This window comes from Erythrolamprus reginae, chromosome Z (assembly GCF_031021105.1).
Source record: "Erythrolamprus reginae isolate rEryReg1 chromosome Z, rEryReg1.hap1, whole genome shotgun sequence".
Lineage (NCBI taxonomy): Eukaryota > Metazoa > Chordata > Lepidosauria > Squamata > Dipsadidae > Erythrolamprus > Erythrolamprus reginae.
In genome coordinates this window covers 29744974-29763327 of record NC_091963.1, presented here as the reverse complement: position 1 = coordinate 29763327, position 18354 = coordinate 29744974, and the positions used below count along the sequence as shown (strand labels likewise).

General features: G+C 46.3%; 1 protein-coding gene across 1 annotated transcript in view; it reads right to left on the bottom strand.

The window, feature by feature from the left end:
* Positions 1-18354, bottom strand: part of LOC139152989 (macrophage mannose receptor 1-like) — a 67056-nt gene that overhangs the window by 12768 nt on the left and 35934 nt on the right. Inside the window, exons 21-24 of the mRNA XM_070726473.1 lie at positions 16417-16531; positions 13337-13482; positions 4147-4249; positions 2845-3074 (exon numbers count right to left, since the gene is read on the bottom strand). Of these exons, the coding sequence (XP_070582574.1) occupies positions 2845-3074; positions 4147-4249; positions 13337-13482; positions 16417-16531 (594 nt within the window). The remainder of the gene's footprint in view (positions 1-2844; positions 3075-4146; positions 4250-13336; positions 13483-16416; positions 16532-18354) is intronic.

Genomic DNA, 18354 nt, shown 5'->3' with positions numbered 1-18354 from the left:
AAAGGGGCTGCAAGAGGGCAGGGCGGGCATTCCCGAAGTACTCAGAGAAAACCCTCTCACAGCCCCTTCACTGGGAGCGCTTTCACCGAGCACTTCAGGAACACCTGTCCCACCCCTCTTGCAGCCCCCTCGCTGGGACCGCGAATGAGGAGGAGGAGAAGCCACAGCCACCGCCACCGCCACCGCTGCAGTCACCGCAGCGGGAGGAGCTGTACCCCAGTATGCTGATAATACCCAGCTCTACATCTCCATCCCATGTCCAGTCAACGAAGCAGTGCCAGTGCCTGGAGTCTGTTAGGGTCTGGATGGGTGTCAACAGACTCAAATTCAACCCCGATAAGATGGAGTGGCTGTGGGTTCTGCCTCCCAGGGACAATTCCATCTGTCCATCCATAACCCTGGGGGGAGGGAATTGTTGACCACATCAGAGAGGGTTCGCAACTTGCACCCTCCTCGATCCACAGCTCACATTTGAGAACCATATTTCAGCTGTGGTGAGGGGGGCGTTTGCCCAGGTTTGCCTGGTGTACCAGTTGCGGCCCTATCTGGACCAGGACTCACTGCTCACAGTCACTCATGCCCTCATCACCTCAAGGTTAAGACTACTGTAATGCTCTCTACATGGGGCTACCTTTGAAAAGTGTTCGGAAACTTCAGATCGTGCAGAATGCAGCTGCGAGAACAATCATGGGCTTCCCTAGGTATGCCCATGTTACACCAACACTCCGCAGTCTGCACTGGTTGCCAATAAGTTTCCAGTCACAATTCAAAGTTTTGGTTATGACCTATAAAGCCCTTCATGGCATCGGACCAGAATATCTCCGGGACCGCCTCCTGCCGCACGAATCCCAGCCACCGGTTAGGTCCCACAGAGTTGACCTTCTCCAGGTCCCGTTGACTAAACAATGTCATTTGGTGTGACCTAGGGGAAGAGCCTTCTCTGTGGCGGCCCCTCTGGAACCAGCTTCCCCCAGAGATTAGAACTGCCCCAACCCTCCTTGCCTTTTGTAAACTCCTTAAAACCCACCTCTGTTGTCAGGCATCAGGGAATTGAGACATCTCCCCCAGGCCTATACAGTTTATGCATGGTATGTTTGTGTGTATGTTTGCTTTTAATAAGGTATTTTTAGTGTTTTTTAAATTATTAGATTTGTTGTACATTGTTTTATTGTTGCTGTGAGCCACCCCGAGTATGTGGAAAGGGGCAGCATACAAATCTAATAAATAATAATAATAATAAAAGGTGGGAGGTAGAGGAGGAGAAAGCCGGAGAGAGGGGTGGATTGGGTGGGTGGGGGGCAGTGTTGAGAGGCCAGGGACATGAGAGGGCTAGAGGCACCTTGGTGGGTGGGGGCGGCCATGCTCCATTTCCTTCTCCTACTGCCTATGTCTATTGCTGGCGCTGGCCGCCAGTGGTAGACATAGGAGGTGGGAGAAGGAAAGGAAGCCACGGTCACCCCCAACTCTGCCCGCCATGGATGGTCCAGTGCTGAGCCTCTCAGTTGTGGCCTCCATGCCGCGCCCCCGAGCAACCTGGCAGGGGTATGGGGAGTGCACGCGCATGTGTGCCTGACATTCAAAATAAGAAAAAACCTTTGCCAGCCTCCACACTTTCGTTGCTTTCCGCCCCCAACTCCAATGCCCGGCTCCATTGCACGGCCTTGGAAAAGGCTGCATGGGGAGTAGTTTTTGGACACATGACCACACAGCCACGCGCCTTAGAGGGAACACTGGTGTTGCTTATTTTGTGAAGGGGGCTTGATGGTCATGTGACTGGCGGGTGTTGCTTCAAGGTCATGTGACTGGGTAGGCATGGCCAATTTTTGGTAGCCCTTCACTGCATATATGTCATGTCAGAGGCCTCATTTAATGACTGTGGATTCTTACAGCAGAGATGAAATGAACTTTATCAGTCATCTTTGCATTTACAAACCTTTCAGATCAGTAAAAACAAGGGAAAGCTGAAGTAAGTTCATAGCCAGAGTTGCAATTTCATTCAGAGGCCTCTATGTTTAACAATTGAGTTGCCAGTTCCAAATATCAAACCTATCAAATTTGCAGATGACACCAAACTGGCAGGAATAGCCAACACTCCAGAAGATAGGTGCAAAATACAGAAGGATCTTAACAAACGTGAACAATGGGCACTATCTAACAAAATGAAATTCAATGGGGAAAAAAGTAAGGTTCTACACCTAGGCAAGAAAAACAAAATGCACAGGTATAGTATACGTGGTACATTACTCAACAGTAGTAACTGTGAGAGGGATCTTGGAGTCCTAGTGGATAATCATTTAAATATGAGCCAGCAGTATTCAGCAGCTGCCAAAAAGCCAACACAGTTCTAGGCTGCATTAACCGAGGGATAGAATCAAGATCACATGAAGTAAATACTACTTCATAAGGCCTTAGCAATGCAAAAGGAATATTGAGACTCAGAGAAGAGCAACAAAGATGATTAGAGTTTTTTCTATCTTGCTTTCTTTCTCTCTCTTTCTCTCTCTTGCTTTCTTTCTCTCTCTCTTGCTTTCTTTCTCTAGAAGTTTTTAAGAAGATATTGGATAACCATTGAATGGTGTAGTTTCCTGCCTAAGCAGGAGTTGGACTAGAAGAACTCCAAGGCCCTTTCCAACTCTTGTTGTTGTTGTTGTTGTTGTTGTTGTTGGTATTATTATTATTATTATTATTATTATTATTATTATTATTAAATATGGTTGCTAAGCAAGGACCACCTCTACCCATAACACTTTCTACTCTTAGAAATTCCCTTCTTGAATTCTTTATCTATCTGACAATTTTTCCAAGTATAAAATTTTAAACATAGGGCATAGATTCTGTTCTTACCTCTTTGCTTCTTAGTCCAATCCATACAGGCTCATTATATCTGAGCACTTGCAGCCATATGAATGATTCTGAATAGGGCTCTGCAATTGTGGCAAGTTTTGAATGTTCAGATTCACATTTCTTCCTTGCTTCCTCCCAGGTCATCTTGGGACTAACCACAGAATAGCTGCTATTTCTATAATTGATATAGTGAGATGTTGGAACTGTTGGTTCCAAGTAAGGCTCAGGACCTATATTTTTTTAAAAAAAAATTAGTCAGGATCACACACAACTCTGCCATTTTTTATTCTGAAACCCTTAATATTTAATTACTATCTTTTCTTAAAATATCCTCTCAATTCCATACCATGACCAAACTTTATCTTTTAAAAAATCAAAAGCATACTAAACAAATTTGTACAGTGAGTCACTTTAGGGAGATATTGAGATATAATATAAATGTATATCTTTAGTTATCCCAAATACGTGAACTTATGAACCCAGGACATCTGCTGCATACCTTTTGGCCAAATAACTGATTCAATGCTACTAAATGCCTCTATATTGGGCTTCAGACAGTTGGTATCACGATTAGGTTAGTTCACATTACTTAAATACATCCTGAAGTTGAAGGTACTGTGATTTAAATTTACAATTTCTTATTTGGCTCAAACTTATTCGTTCACCCAGGTTTTTCTTTTTAATATCTACAATTTTTATTAAAACTTTTAAAAAAGATGATAAAATCTAACACAAACTAACGTAAAGTAGGGAAGAAAAAAGAAAAGTAATCAAGCAAAAATAAAAATTCAGGAAAAGAAAAAAGGTTAAGGAAAGAAAGAAAGAAAGAAAGAACCCAACGTTCTTCATAGCAATTATGAGATATATTGATATAGTTATATGCTTCACTTCTCCGACTATCCTAAGTTGCATCGTATTGATCCTCTATCTCATAGCTCTCAAATTCACTTTTTTCAATTTCTGATACTGATCTGCAGAACATAATTTAAATCAGCGTTCCCCAATATTTTCAGATTTGTGGATTGGTGGGGATATGATTTGTGCAAGCACCAGCAAGCATGCATGCACGCAGCTCCATTTCTGTGAGCAGTGTGTAGGCACACCTACTACTCATGCAAATAAAGCCCATGCGTCCACGCTTGCCTATTGTTCACACAAGTGAGGTTACAAATGAAACCACCATTTCAATGGCACAGTTGAAAACTCCTCACAACCATGGCCCATAGGTTGGGGAGCTCGATATAAATTACATATCCTTATTCTCTGAAACTGAATCATTTTCCAAGATTTCTACAAATTTACCAGTATCTTTTTGACAGATGTAGGTCATCTTAGAAGAACAGGTTCCAACTCTCCAATATCCTGCAAGCCTTTCAGGTTTTGTCATCATAAAAACGCAGTCACCCTACAATATTTATGTATAACAAGAAACCAATATCATGATTGGAACAGTCTTTCTGGGACCCCTCCTTTATAATTTCAAAAGAAAATAAATGCGTTTTTCTGTTTTTGGCAATTATAGAAGATGATCCCCTGTCAGTATCTGTCATTTGTCATTATATCCTATAGAATCTAGCACAGAAGCATCCTGAAACACATACAATAGAAGCATATTGGGCCTCCATGAAATCTATCACCAAAAGAAGATGCTGCCACTGACTATGGTATATAACAGAAGGAATAGAAGGAAGTCAGTGGTCTCTAACAGTAGCTTCAATGAATATTTATAGTTTTTAGAATTCTTTATTGGCCAAGTATGATTGGACACACAAGGATTTTGTCATTGGTGCAGATGCTCTCAGTGCATATAAAAGAAAAAGATACATTTGTCAAGAATCATGAGGTACAGTAGTCCCTCACTATACCGCGCTTCACCTACTGCAGCTTCACTTCATCGCGGGTTTTCAAGAAATATTAATGAGAAAAATCATTTGCGGATCTTCGCTGGTTCGCAGGTTTCTGAGGAAGTCGATCGGCAGATTTAAACAGCCTGCTGAACTCGATCGACAGGTTTTTCAAAAAAAATATATCTAAAATTGTAAATACTGTATTTAAATACTGTATCTAAAATAAATACTGTGTGGGAAGGGTTTATAAACACTTAAAACAATGAAAACTTACCAAACAATTACAATATAAATACTTAAATAAGTACTATCAGTCGATAAATTCCACATCGCGGATTTCACCTATCGCGGCCAGGTCTGGAACGTAACACCAGCGATAGGTGAGGGACTACTGGACAACACTTAATGATTGTCATAGGGGTCAAATAAGCAATCAGGAAACAGTGAATATTAATAAAATCTTAAGGATACAAGCAACAAGTTACAGTCATACAGATATAGTCAGGGTACATCATGAATGTTAGTGAATAACACGATAAGATTGTGCAGAATAGGTACCGCCTCAGGCAAAGGAACCGTTTAGACAGCCATCTCTTCCCAAAACTCCCAGTTTATCTGTGCATTCAGAGCCACCATGTTTCTTTGGCATTCCCTCAAAATGGATATCTGCACATACACCGGAGAAGCCTTCAAAGATGCCACACTGGACCTTCTAGGCCCCAAGATGGAAAATGAGTTCTTTGCTCATGTCACCAAGCTTTGCCCTTTGTGCACAGCTTGTTGCATGAATTGAAGGTAAGCAGCCATGAGAATCAAATAGCTTCTGTGAATTTGAAGCCTGTAGCAAGATTTAGACATCAGGCATTCTAAACCTGGCAGGGTACTTTCTTCTCCATACTTATTTTAATTTTATATATTTGCACTCTTTACTTCTATAGATTTTTTATTTTAAATTTCATTTTACTGGATCTATTATCCAAAAGATAATATTCATGACATAATTTTCATTCATTTAAGGAGCAAGACTGAATAATTTGCAGTATTACAACATCCTCTATTGATGGGAAAACAGACTTTTCTTATTTAATAAGACAGAAAAGATCTGAAATATTATCTGTTTTATTCCTTTATGCATTCATTCATTAAATTTATGTGGCCAGCGATATCTTCAGATATAAGTGCTGCCAAAGTAATTTGTGTAACGATGCTCCAAATGTGTAACTAAAAACAACAATGCTACAAATATAGTAACTAAACGTAGTATGCTACATTTATGCTCCCAATGTAGTAACTAGCAAAATAGTTCTCTGTGGTTGTTTCTTGCTGACTGTTGTTCATATGTTAAAATCTTTAGTTTGAAACTTAAATGGAGCCTTGTTTTTCAGTTTAAAAAAATACAGAACACTGGTATCTTTTGAGAAAGTGTTCCTGCTAGACAAGATTAAATTATTAAGATACCGTATTAAGTAGATTACATTTGTTTGCTGTATTGCACTTTTCATATTCTCTTACATTACTTAATTTCTATTGGAAACTTCCTTTTAATCTGTAAGACATTCTTATTAGCCAAATGTGGGTGTAAAATGACGGCGCCGAACTTACCCGGCAGCAGGCTTTGCTGGAGGGACCGGGAGACACCGGACCCTCATGGCGGCCGCCATTTTGGATCCCGAGCGAAGTCTCGCGAGATGAGACTTCGCTCGGGATTTTTCGGGCCTGAATGGCCCGGCTGCTGATTGGTCCGGGCGGGGCTTGCCTGCCCTATTTAAGGGCGAGCAGGCCCGAGGCTCTGCCTTTTCGCCCGGACTGCAGCCACGAGCAGACACTTGTTTGTTTGCTCGCGGCGGCCATTTTGAGTGCGGCCTCATGTGCGGCTGCCATTTTAAGTGGCTAGTTCAGAGTGAGAAGGCTTTTTCGAGGCTGGGGCCCAGGCCAGACGGCGTTTGGGCGGCAGGAGTGGTCAGCGGAGCCGGCATCGGCCGGTCTCCGCTCTGGTTTGGAGCCTTAGACGCCCCGGTGGTCGGGGGTCATGGGGGGCTTCCCTTCGGCGGCAGTGGTCCCTGGGGTGTGTGTGGCCCTGTTGATAAAGGGCCTAGGTATAAAGCGGTGGGCAGTGAGGTCTTGCTGCCACCGCTAGGGAGGGGGGCGGATTGGCCTGTAGGGGTGCTGTGGTTGGGCCTGCTGGGTAGGACAGGCCTTGCTTGGTGCTGTAGGCCCCTTGGGGGTTGTTTCCCCCCCCGTTTTTCTTCTCTTGTTTCTAAAAAAAAACAAAAAAAACAAAAAACAAAACAAAACAGAAATCAGAAGACTTAGTCCCATGGCCCCTAAGAAGAGGCAACCTCGGGCCCCTGCGGCTCAACCTGTGGTGCGGCCTAGGAGGGCTCCTAGGCCTTCTGCCCGGGCTCGGGCTAGCGCGGAGGGCCCCCTGGGGGTGGTCCCGTCTGAGGGGGTGGTGGGGTTCATGCCTGCGCCTCCTCACACCGAGGTTTCTCCTTCTCTCTCCTGGGCCAGGGTCTTGGAGAGGCTCGATGAGCTGGAGCGGTGGCGGTCAGGAGCGGGCCCGGAGGGGCTTCCCATGACTGCATCTGCGGCATGGGGCAGCGACCCTGAAGAGGAACCAGCCCAGGATGGGCAGATGGCCCACACCGCGCAGCTGGCCCATACCGGGCAGAGGGCCCATACCGGGCAGACGGCCCAGACCGGGCAGATGGCCCAGTCGGGGCAGTGGTCATCATTCCAGGGCCCAGCTAGGATGGCCCCCCCGTGGATGGCTTCCACCCCTTATGGGGCAGGTGAGGTTGCACCACACGCAGGCTCTACACCGCTCCTCCCCATGCAGGGTCCCGGGTTTATCCCGCCTGCATTGGGGAGTGGCAATAGCTTGCTGGGGGCTACTGCGGGCACATGTGGGCAGGTTTGGTCCCCGCCGGCTCTGCCGGTAGTAGCGTCAGGGGTACCTTTCCCACCTGGGGCAGGGGCGGGGGGTTGGATCCCTCCTCCGCCGGCCATTATGCCACCGCCCCCTTTGGTGTACCCACCGGGGCTTGGAGTGCTGGGGATGGGGGCCACCACAGTGTGGGACCCGTTCGCCAGCATCAAGCCTGGGGCTATCCTTTGTGGGTTGCCCGCTACACCATTGGGCTATCATCTCCACCCATCGGTGAAGGAAGCGATTTGGCGGGGGGAATACGTGGACCTTTTCTCCCTTTTAAATAGGGAGGTCCCCAAGCAGGACAAAGATGTCGTGCCTGGGGAAAAGGTGAAGAAAACGAAAGTCACGAAGTGTTTCAGCTCTTGGCTGTACGCTTTTTTGACTTTCGCTTCGGTGGTGATTCAGAGGCAGCCGGCTAGGGCCGCTGCCTTGCTGAAATACATAGATTTAATAGCGCGAGCCCACTTTGAGTACGCAGGTACGATCTGGAGGCACTACGATAAGGGGTTTAGGATGCGCATCGCCCATGACCCCTACTTGCCCTGGGATATGGTGGTCCCGGACCTTTGGTTTCAGGCCACTCATATGTCCGGTAAGGAAGGATGTGATAGGACCGACAGCGGTCATTTTATGGAAGAGGAGCCCGTGACTCCCGCACCGGCCAAGGCCGCGGTGGGGGTAGCGGGGAAGGGGGCCTCCCCGGCATGCCATGAGTTCGCCGCAAAAGGGGCGTGTTTTCGTCCCTTTTGCAGGTTTCGGCACGCATGTGGGAATTGTGTGGGGAACCATTCCTCAGCCGTGTGTCCCCGCCCCAAAAAGGGGGCGGAAAAGAAGGGCGGGGGCCCCCCAAAGCCTCCCCCGCCTGTTGGGGGTAAAGGGGCCCAGTCCAATCAATTTACAAGTGCTTGAGGGTTGGTTGGGTGACTACCACCCTCGCTCGATAGCGGCTGCTCTCTTGCTAGGATTCTCGAAGGGATTTAGGATCCCTTACATGGGTGTTAGGAGGGCCTTCATGTCTGACAACCTCAGGTCGGTTGTTGGTCATGAAGACATTGTTAGGGACAAGATTCGGAAGGAGGTGGCCGAGGGCAGGGTCCTCGGGCCCTTCCCGGAACCGCCCTTCCCGAATCTTCGTGTGTCTCCCTTAGGTGTGGTCCCCAAAAAGGCGAGTGGTGAATTTAGGTTGATTCACCATTTGTCTTTTCCAAAAGGGGAGTCAGTGAATGATTTCATTCCTGACGACCTTTGTTCAGTCCGGTATGCATCCTTTGATGCAGCCGTGACTATGGTTAGGAAGTGTGGGATAGGAGCCCTTATGGGTAAATGCGACATTAAGTCGGCATTTCGGCTCCTCCACATACACCCAGATGACTTTGAGCTGTTGGGCTTCCATTTCGAGGGTGGTTATTACGTGGACAGAGCCTTGCCTATGGGTTGCTCTGTCTCGTGCTCTCTTTTTGAGAGTTTTAGCACCTTTTTGGAATGGGCGCTTAAGAGGCACAGTGGTCTGGGTACTGTCGTTCACTACCTTGATGATTTCTTGTTGGCGGGGCCTGTGCATTCGGAGCAATGTTTTGCTCTAATGCGGGACTTTGAAGCCCTTTGTGCTCAGTTAGGGGTGCCTTTAGCCTCTGAGAAGACCGAAGGCCCCGCCACCAGGATTACCTTTCTGGGTATTGAATTGGACTCAGAGGAGCAATCTTCTAGATTGCCCCTAGAGAAGTTGCTCAAGATCAGAAGAAAGCTCGATGAGGTGCTGGCCTGCCAGAAGGTTACCCTACGGCAGCTTCAGGAATTGGCAGGGATTCTTAATTTTGCCTGTCGGGTGGTTGTTCCTGGTAGGGCTTTTTCCAGAAGGTTATACGACGCGATGAAGGGGCTCCGTTTGCCCCATCATCATACCCGCCTCTGCGCTGGGGTCAGAGCTGACCTCAGCGTGTGGCGGGATTTCTTGGTCAGGTTTAATGGTTTGTCTTTCTGGAGGCACGAGCTTCTTTTGGAAGCTGAGTTGCAGCTCTGCTCTGATGCCGCGGGGACTTGTGGTTTCGGGGTAGTGTTAGGTGACCAGTGGTGCTGGTCGGCATGGCCTCCGGAATGGAGTGCCTCTTCGTTGGTTAAGGACCTTACATTCTTAGAGCTCTTCCCCTTAATAGTGGCCTTAGAGTTTTGGGGGGAGCAGTTTAGGGACAAGACTGTGCACTTTTGGTGTGACAACCTAGCGGTTTTCCATGTGGTGAATGCCCTGTCCTCTAAGAGCGACAGGGTCATGCGGCTTGTCCGCCATTTTGTGCACAGGTCCTTGTCCCTAAACGCGTTGTATTTGGCTAGGCATGTCCCCGGGTTGGATAACGGGGTCGCTGATGCCTTGTCCCGTGGTCAGTTGTCCAGGTTTCGGACCCTGGCCCCATGGGCCCGAGAGTTGCCAGAGGCATTCCCCGGCCACCTCTAGAGTCTGAGGGGGATCCAGAGTGGTGGAGAGACGAGGCATCCAGGGCAATCTCCTTGTCTGTAGCGCCCGGCACCCTCAGGGCATACCAGCGTGCAGGTAAGGAGTTTGGGGATTTCAGGCAGGGCAGGGGTTACCAACTTAGTTGGCCTGTCCCTGTAGAGCACCTGGCCGAGTTTTGCGTCCAGCTTAGGCAGCGTGGCCTGTCAGTTAGGACGATCCGGTCCAGGTTAGCCGGCCTCGCCTTTCTGTCCAAGGCGGGGGGGTTTGTGGATTTTTCGGGTGACTTCCACATCCGGAAGATGCTGGAAGGCTGGCTGAGGGAGCAAGCGGGGGCCCCTGGTGACACTCGTCGGGCTCTGACGGTGGAGCAGCTGTCTTTGATTAACGGGGTTTTTGACAGTCTGTGTGCCTCATTGTAAGAGGCCCGTCTTTTTAGGGCAGCGACTTGTGTCATGTTTTTTGGGGCCCTCAGGGTCATCGAGGCCATGGCTTCGTCTCAGGCTGACACTTCGCTCCGGGCCTTCCAGTATGCTGATCTGGCCTTTAGACAAGGGGGGGTGTCCCTTGTAGTAAGGCAGTCTAAGACAGATCAGCTACACAGAGGGGTTAGTATCCAGCTTAGTGCGGCCGCCGACCAGTCGGTGTGTCCGGTGGCCGCCCTACAGCTTTATTGTAGCTTGCGGGGGTCGGGGCAAGGGTACCTGTTTAGGCATTGGGACGGTACCCCTCTGACCCGTTACCAATTTTGGGTGTTAGTGTCCAGGGCAATGGCCCGGGTAGGCATGGATCCCGCCGGTTATGGAACGCATTCGTTCCGTATCGGCGCCGCCACTAGCGCAGCACTTTCTGGTTTCCCAGCCCATCGGATTCGGGAGATTGGCCGCTGGCAGTCAGCGGCATATTTGGGTTATGTTAGGCCCGCTGAGGATCCTAGGCAGGGCTTAGGCTAGGTAACCTCTCTGTGTGTGTCCTCTTGCAGGTCCCCAGGCTAACGTGAAACCGACGGCGCTGCTGTGTGGCCAGAGCATGATATTTTGGGCCGGCCGCTCAGCAGCCAGAAGCGCCATCGGGACCCAGTTGTCCTTGGGGCGGTGGGTCAAGGTTGCCTGGATGGGCCGGAGAGGTATGCGGTGGGAGGGTCTCCTACCGGCATTGCTGGGCGGTCAGCATTCTGTGGCTGCACCCGGCAGTATGGTGGGGGCGGCTCCTCGGGGTCGCGCCCAGGTGGGTTTGGGTGGGCAGTGTCCAGTGGCCGCACCCAGGTGGCTGGTATTGCACTTAGGTGGCAATGACCTGTGCATGCTGGGAGGCATGGCGCTGATCATCCAGGCATGCGAAGACCTGCGAAGGCTTCGTGAGGTGTGGCCCACCACGCAAGTGGTGTGGTCGGAGATCCTACCTAGGATCGTGTGGAGGGACGCCACTTCCCTTAGGGCCATTCACCGGGCGAGATGTAGAGTGAATAGGGCCCTGGGCAAAACAGTTAGGGAACTAGGTGGGGTTGTAGTGGCCCATCCCCTCATCACAATAGACCGGCCATGGCTTTACCGGGCCAACGGCGTTCACCTGTCAGAGGGGGGAGTCGGGGGGCCAAGATAGAGATCTGACCCCCGCTCCGTGGCAGGTTAGGGGCGGAAAACTGGGGGGTGGTTTAGCAACCGCGCGTTCTCCCTTGGGCATCTTTGGGGATGATTGACAGGTTCTCTGCAAGCTCATGGAGGGAGCAACTGCCTGAGCAGCTGGGGGGAACCTGTCTTTGGGTCCTGCACCTTTAATTCCCGGATTCGGGTTAGCCGGTGGGACCCCCCTCATGCAAAGCATGGCAGGGTTGCAGGTGATGGAGTGGTCCCTCACCTGGACTTGCATCGAGATACGCCCATGAGTTGCCCAGGAAGTTTTTTGTCCTAACGTCATTTCCGCCCCGGAAGTATTTGTTTGACCCTGCAGGTCCATTGCCGGGTCATAGTTGATTATTTTAATATATGCAAATTTAATGAATAAATTATGCAAATTTATGTTAATAAAAATGACCCAGTTTAAATCCAGCTCTTGTGTCCGTGTCGTTACTCCGTCTCTCCAGCAATGATGGCGCCGGACTTACCCGGCAGCAGGCTTTGCTGGAGGGACCGGGAGACACCGGACCCTCATGGCGGCCGCCATTTTGGATCCCGAGCGAAGTCTCGCGAGATGAGACTTCGCTCGGGATTTTTCGGGCCTGAATGGCCCGGCTGCTGATTGGTCCGGGCGGGGCTTGCCTGCCCTATTTAAGGGCGAGCAGGCCCGAGGCTCTGCCTTTTCGCCCGGACTGCAGCCACGAGCAGACACCCACCCGCCCTCCCTATTTTGCAGTGTGCTTAGGGGTCGCCCTTTGGGGGCTGAATGGGAATTTTTTGCAGTTCTGCCTCTTAGCCGGGCTGTTTTTTCGCCCATTCCACACTGGGGAGATGGATGTGCGGTTAGGGGGTGCTTGCATTTATTAGGTTAATTGGCTTACCTTCGGTCATTTGGGTAGGCAGGTTAGGGGCGGAAAACTGGGGGGTGGTTTAGCAACCGCGCGTTCTCCCTTGGGCATCTTTGGGGATGATTGACAGGTTCTCTGCAAGCTCATGGAGGGAGCGACTGCCTGAGCAGCTGGGGGGAACCTGTCTTTGGGTCCTGCACCTTTAATTCCCGGATTCGGGTTAGCCGGTGGGACCCCCCTCATGCAAAGCATGGCAGGGTCGCAGGTGATGGAGTGGTCCCTCACCTGGACTTGCATCGAGATACGCCCATGAGTTGCCCAGGAAGTTTTTTGTCCTAACGTCATTTCCGCCCCGGAAGTATTTGTTTGACCCTGCAGGTCCATTGCCGGGTCATAGTTGATTATTTTAATATATGCAAATTTAATGAATAAATTATGCAAATTTATGTTAATAAAAATGACCCAGTTTAAATCCAGCTCTTGTGTCCGTGTCGTTACTCCGTCTCTCCAGCAAAGACTTGCCTTTATTCAGAACATCTTTTGAATCTCACAAAACTGTCAACTACATTTTAACTTGTTTACATTTTGATTTCTGACGTGCTTTTTATCTATTTACTTATGTTGTAAGCTGCCCTGAGTCTCAGGAGAAGGGTGGCCTAGAAATCAAAATAATAAATAAACAAACAAACAAACATCACAAGAAAGGGACTCCTTTCCGTATAGATTTGAATCATTGCACAAATTCAACATCAAGGAGATTTGTGGGAAAATAGAACAAAAGAAAACCAGCAAATTGGACTTACCATGTATGAAAGAGGTGACCCTTTAGCCCAATTTGTAAAATAGATTCCACTCCCATCAGTCCAGAGGAAACGTCCATCCCAAATCTTGTCATTCAATCCAATCCAAGTATTACCAGTAGCACTTTTTAAATTTACTGTGAGAAAAGCTGTGGGGGAGTAGAGGAGAAATACAGATATATTTTACAGTAAAGTACTGTATTGTCAAACTCATGACCTATTAAATTTTGTTCCAACTTTTCAAAAGTTTATTTTGATTATTATAGATTTTAAAAATTATCTCAGTATACCAGACCAAATTCTGCTCGCATACAATATTTATGACAGCGATTTGTATGTTCCTATTTTAAGAACATCCCAGATGATCATCTCTAAGGCTTTTTATGGCATAGGTCTTAGCTATCTGAGAAACCTCCTATATCCAATTGTTTGTGCTTGCCAGGAATATTCTGGAAGTAGGATACTAGAAGGTACCAAGACCATTAGCAGAACAGAAAAGAATAAAAAGAGGACGGCATAGATAAGATGCACAATTTAAACTGCTGTCATAAATTGAGTTATCCAGATTGTAGCTTTCCTCTCATGCTCCTGATATTTTAAGAGCCAAAGACCATGCCTGTTCCTGTTGGTTGCCAGTATTTGGAGTAAAAGTTGCTTATGGTTGCCCACTCTAGCAGACTCTGGGTGGCTTGCCAAATTGACCCAAAAAATAAAAACAGCACAACAAATGAAATAGCACAGACATATCCACCCAAAACAATGAACAGTAGCAATAACATGTAACCACCTGGCCCACAAATTCATTAACTCCAGGTTTGGGATTAGAACTAGGTCTGGCAAACTGCTGCTCCAGAGTTGGTAAGGGAAGGGGGATGTAATGCAGAGGGCAAACTTCTTCAGTCACACCGGATGACAACATTTAATAGAAGGGATCTGGAGTGAATCCTCCCAACAGAATTACTTGGCAAGCAGAAACCATTGGACCCAGGCAATTCTGCAGATAGCCAAGCCCCATGCCATGATAGGCTTTATAGATCACCAAGCACTTAAAACACACCTGGAAGCAATTGGTAACCTACCTAAAAATAAGTTGATCAAATGGGGCCAAATAGCTAAACAGTTATAACTACTTAGTCATATCAGGATTGACCTGAAATCTGTTTTGCCCCATCTAGGCTCAACAGGCCTACAGATACTGGTTTTCCTACCTAGAACAAGGTTGAAATATAAAGCTGGCCATCAAAATATACTGATAAATACGGACTTCACGTCGTATGGAAACGATACACCAGCTTATTGCTGGTCTTATTTCTATCTTTTTTCCAACCTTTTTTTTCCTTTTCTTTCTCACTTTGTGATTCTATTCCCCTTCTTCTTTTTCCTTTTTTATTATCTATTTTTCTTCCTTTCTTCCCCTTTTTGCTTTTTTTCCTTTCTCTCTCTTAAGCTTTCTCTGTGTATTTTCTTCCCCTATGTAAGTGTGTATACTATTTTATAACTGCATACTCTAAAGTTATATAGATTTGTACCAATGTTTACATAGTCCTTTTGCTTTCTGTATACCCTTCCCCCATTATTTTCGATAAAGATTATATTTAAATATAATCTTTAAATATAATATATATACTGATACTAAACCCGGAGCCAACAAATGAGTTAACTTCATCATATAACCCATATGTTTTATGTACGTTTCAGTTTATAATTTCTGGATAACTATGGGAGAAGGTTGGTTCTTCATTAATTTGATCATTAAATGCAATAAATAAATGTATAAGTGCTGCTCCAAAAATGAGTATTTTATCAAATTCTGCTTTGAAACAATCCAGTTACACATTTATAACTGCTTTAAAGTCATACTTAGTACATATATTATTGCTGATGCACACTTTTTATATTATTGTAAAATTATTTTGAAATCTTATTGCTTTATATTTTTTAGCATGGCTGAATTGGGAATGAGTTAAGAAGGGATTCCTAAGAGGGAGCATATCCTAAGAATATCCTAAGGACTCTGGCAACATTTTCACATCAACATTTGAAAAGCATCTAGAAGTTCCAGTTGGTTCAGAATGCAGCAGCTCACATTGTTCTGATAGGCCCTAGTGTTCACATGTGTCACCTCTCCTGTGAAAACTTCATTAGTTGCTGATTTGCTTCTGGATGTAATTCAACATTCTGGTTATCGCCCTTAAAGCTCTTCATGGCTTGGAACCAGGCTATCTGAGGGACTGTCACTTGCCATTCATGTTGTGTTTGTTTAAAATAATGTAAGAAATCCGTTGATTGGTTAAAACGCGGCTATTGGAAAATAGCCGTGAAAGTTAAAAGATTGTCAGTTGGCAAAAGCCCGCGTTTTTGTAACATTATAAATAGGGCAACGGAGTAACCGTTGCCCTTGTTGGGAAGTTACTTCGTTGGTGAGCGTTACTCTGTCTCAGATCTTCAATAAATGAAGATTTGGTTCAACTTGACTCTGAGTGGTGACTTAACAATTCACATTCACCCAACCGACTAGAGCAGGGAGGGAAGGAATGTTGTGGGTCTGATCCCCCAAGGAGATACATCTGCCGAGACCCAGAAAAGGGGCCTTCTATGTGGTGGCTCCTTCCCTTTGGAACATCATTTCTCCTGGAAATTAGACTTTTTATTAAGGCCCTAAATATGTGGTTTTGCTGGAGAATCTAGAGCAAGATAGAGCTCATTAGATTGCTGATTTGAGTGTGTATTGTCACTGAGGATGGGTGGATTGGGTTATTACTGTGTTTTATTATTTTTTCTACATTGTGTTTTTATTGTCTATAAACTACCTAGAGTAACTGTGATCGAATGGGCAGCTATATAAATTTAAGTAAGTAAGTAAGTAAGTAAGTAAGTAAGTAAGTAAGTAAGTAAGTAAGTAAGTAAGTAAGTAAGTAATCTATAAACAAACAAATATCTTTCAGCTTTTTCCAAGTGGCAAAAGATTATATATACTGGAAGTCAGGAAAGAAGATTGGGCACAGAAATTCTAATAATTAAAGTAAGAGATGTATTTTTAAAGAACTGTTAGTAATCAATATAGTTTAAAGAAGTGATTGTACCTTGGACAGCTTTGTTTGGTATACTAGCCAGGTTTCCTCCTAGGTTTCTGCAGTGTTCACGTGCATCGCTCCAGTTTTTCTTCTCCTCTTCTACAAAGCCAAATATTTGGAAACACTAAAAGGATAAGAAAGAATTAATTAATCAAGGAAGGATTAATTAAATAAAAAAATAGGAAACCAACATATAATCATCAATAATCATAATTTTTTAGAACTTAATAAGTAATTCTGTATTAATAAAATTATACTTTCCACTTTCTTTTGGGAAAAAATATAAAAAATAATAAAAGTTAACATTTTTTGTCTCGGTTATATGCATCCTTATGTATTCTTTGTGATGTAACTAACTTAATATTTTTATAATTATGATGGTTATACAGCCAAGTTTGAACTTACCATCCTAGTTCTGTTCATATCCCGAAGAGAGGAACTGATGAAAAAGGAAAGTCTTTCAAGATCTTGGTGGCATGCCTTGGAGATGGGTCTATAACTATTTGCCTCCTCCACATAACCGCGCCTGTTTCGTCCACAGGCTTCTGCCTTTTCTCCTTGGCCCATTTGCTGAAAGGGCTCAAAGGGCTTTCACACTGGCCTTTTGGACGCAGGGGAGATTTTGATGCCAGCCAATCAGAGGAGTAAGAATCTCACCCCTTCTTCATTAATTTCTTTCCATTCCCTTCCACTCTGCCTGCATGTGTTTGGAAGCAACCATTTTAGAAGGAATGGGAGGGGGTTCCTCTCACCCCCCGCTGTGTGCATTGTGTCTGTGTTGGAATGGGAAGAAGAGGGTGAAGTCTCTCTAATTCCCCCCCCTCTGTGTGTGTGTGTTGTAAATTGAAATTTCTTTTGATGATCTCACTGAATTCCTGCATATCTAACTACAGGCAACTCTTTTAAGATTAATCCCGATGGATTGCACCATCTCCTCTGATATCTCTTCTGTTAAATATTCATGAAAAAGGTTCCAGAATTCAGAATCTGCATGGAGCCTCCTAAGCTGTCCTGATTGGTTGCTTCATTTGGCGGGAGACTTGTTACCATGTCAGATAGAGTTTGTTACATTGTGAACCCTATAAATACAAATCCGCGTCACTTTCCTTAGAGCTATTTTACCTCTGCGTTAACCCTGTCAGTATGTTTTTGTTTAATGTCGGATCATTTGACATAAAAACATTATATATATATATATATATATATATATATATATATATATATATATATATATATATATATATATATATGACGGTCTTGGTATATTCGGGTTTCTTCCCGTGTAGGATTTGGAATAATTAAAAAACAAAACCTACAACCCGATGACCTACTTGTGAGTTTTGATGTCGTGTCCCTTTTCACACAAATACCTATTAAAGAAGCCTTGACAGCTATCCAGGACAAACACAACCCCCCAAATATATCCTAGACCTTACCAACCACTGCCTGACGAATACATACTTCATCTATAACGAACAAAGATATAAACAGATAGAGGGAGCCCCCATGGGATCACCTCTCTCACCGGTCATTGCCAACCTCTATATGGAATACAGTGAACCCTCGAGTTTCGCGTCCTCAAGGATCGCGAAAGGGCTATTTTGCTAGTTTTCAACCCGGAAGTAAACTCCACCATCTGCGCATGCGTGCCCTTCCACGCATGCGTAGATGGTGGAGTTTCCCCGCCGGGCAGAGGCTTCCCTGGGTCTTCCCCCTCTTGCCCCGGTAAGACCCCAGCGGCGGTGGGCTGGAGCGTGAGCTTGGGGCAGCCTAGCTCCGCTTCCCAGCTGGGAAGCGGAGCCGGCAACAGCGTGGGCGGGCGGGCGGCACGCGCGAGCCGGTAACAGCGTGGGCGGGCGGGCGGCGCGCGCGAGCTTGGGGCAGCCTAGCTCCACTTCCCAGCTGGGAAGCGGAGCCGGCAACACCGTGGGCGGGCGGGCGGCGCGC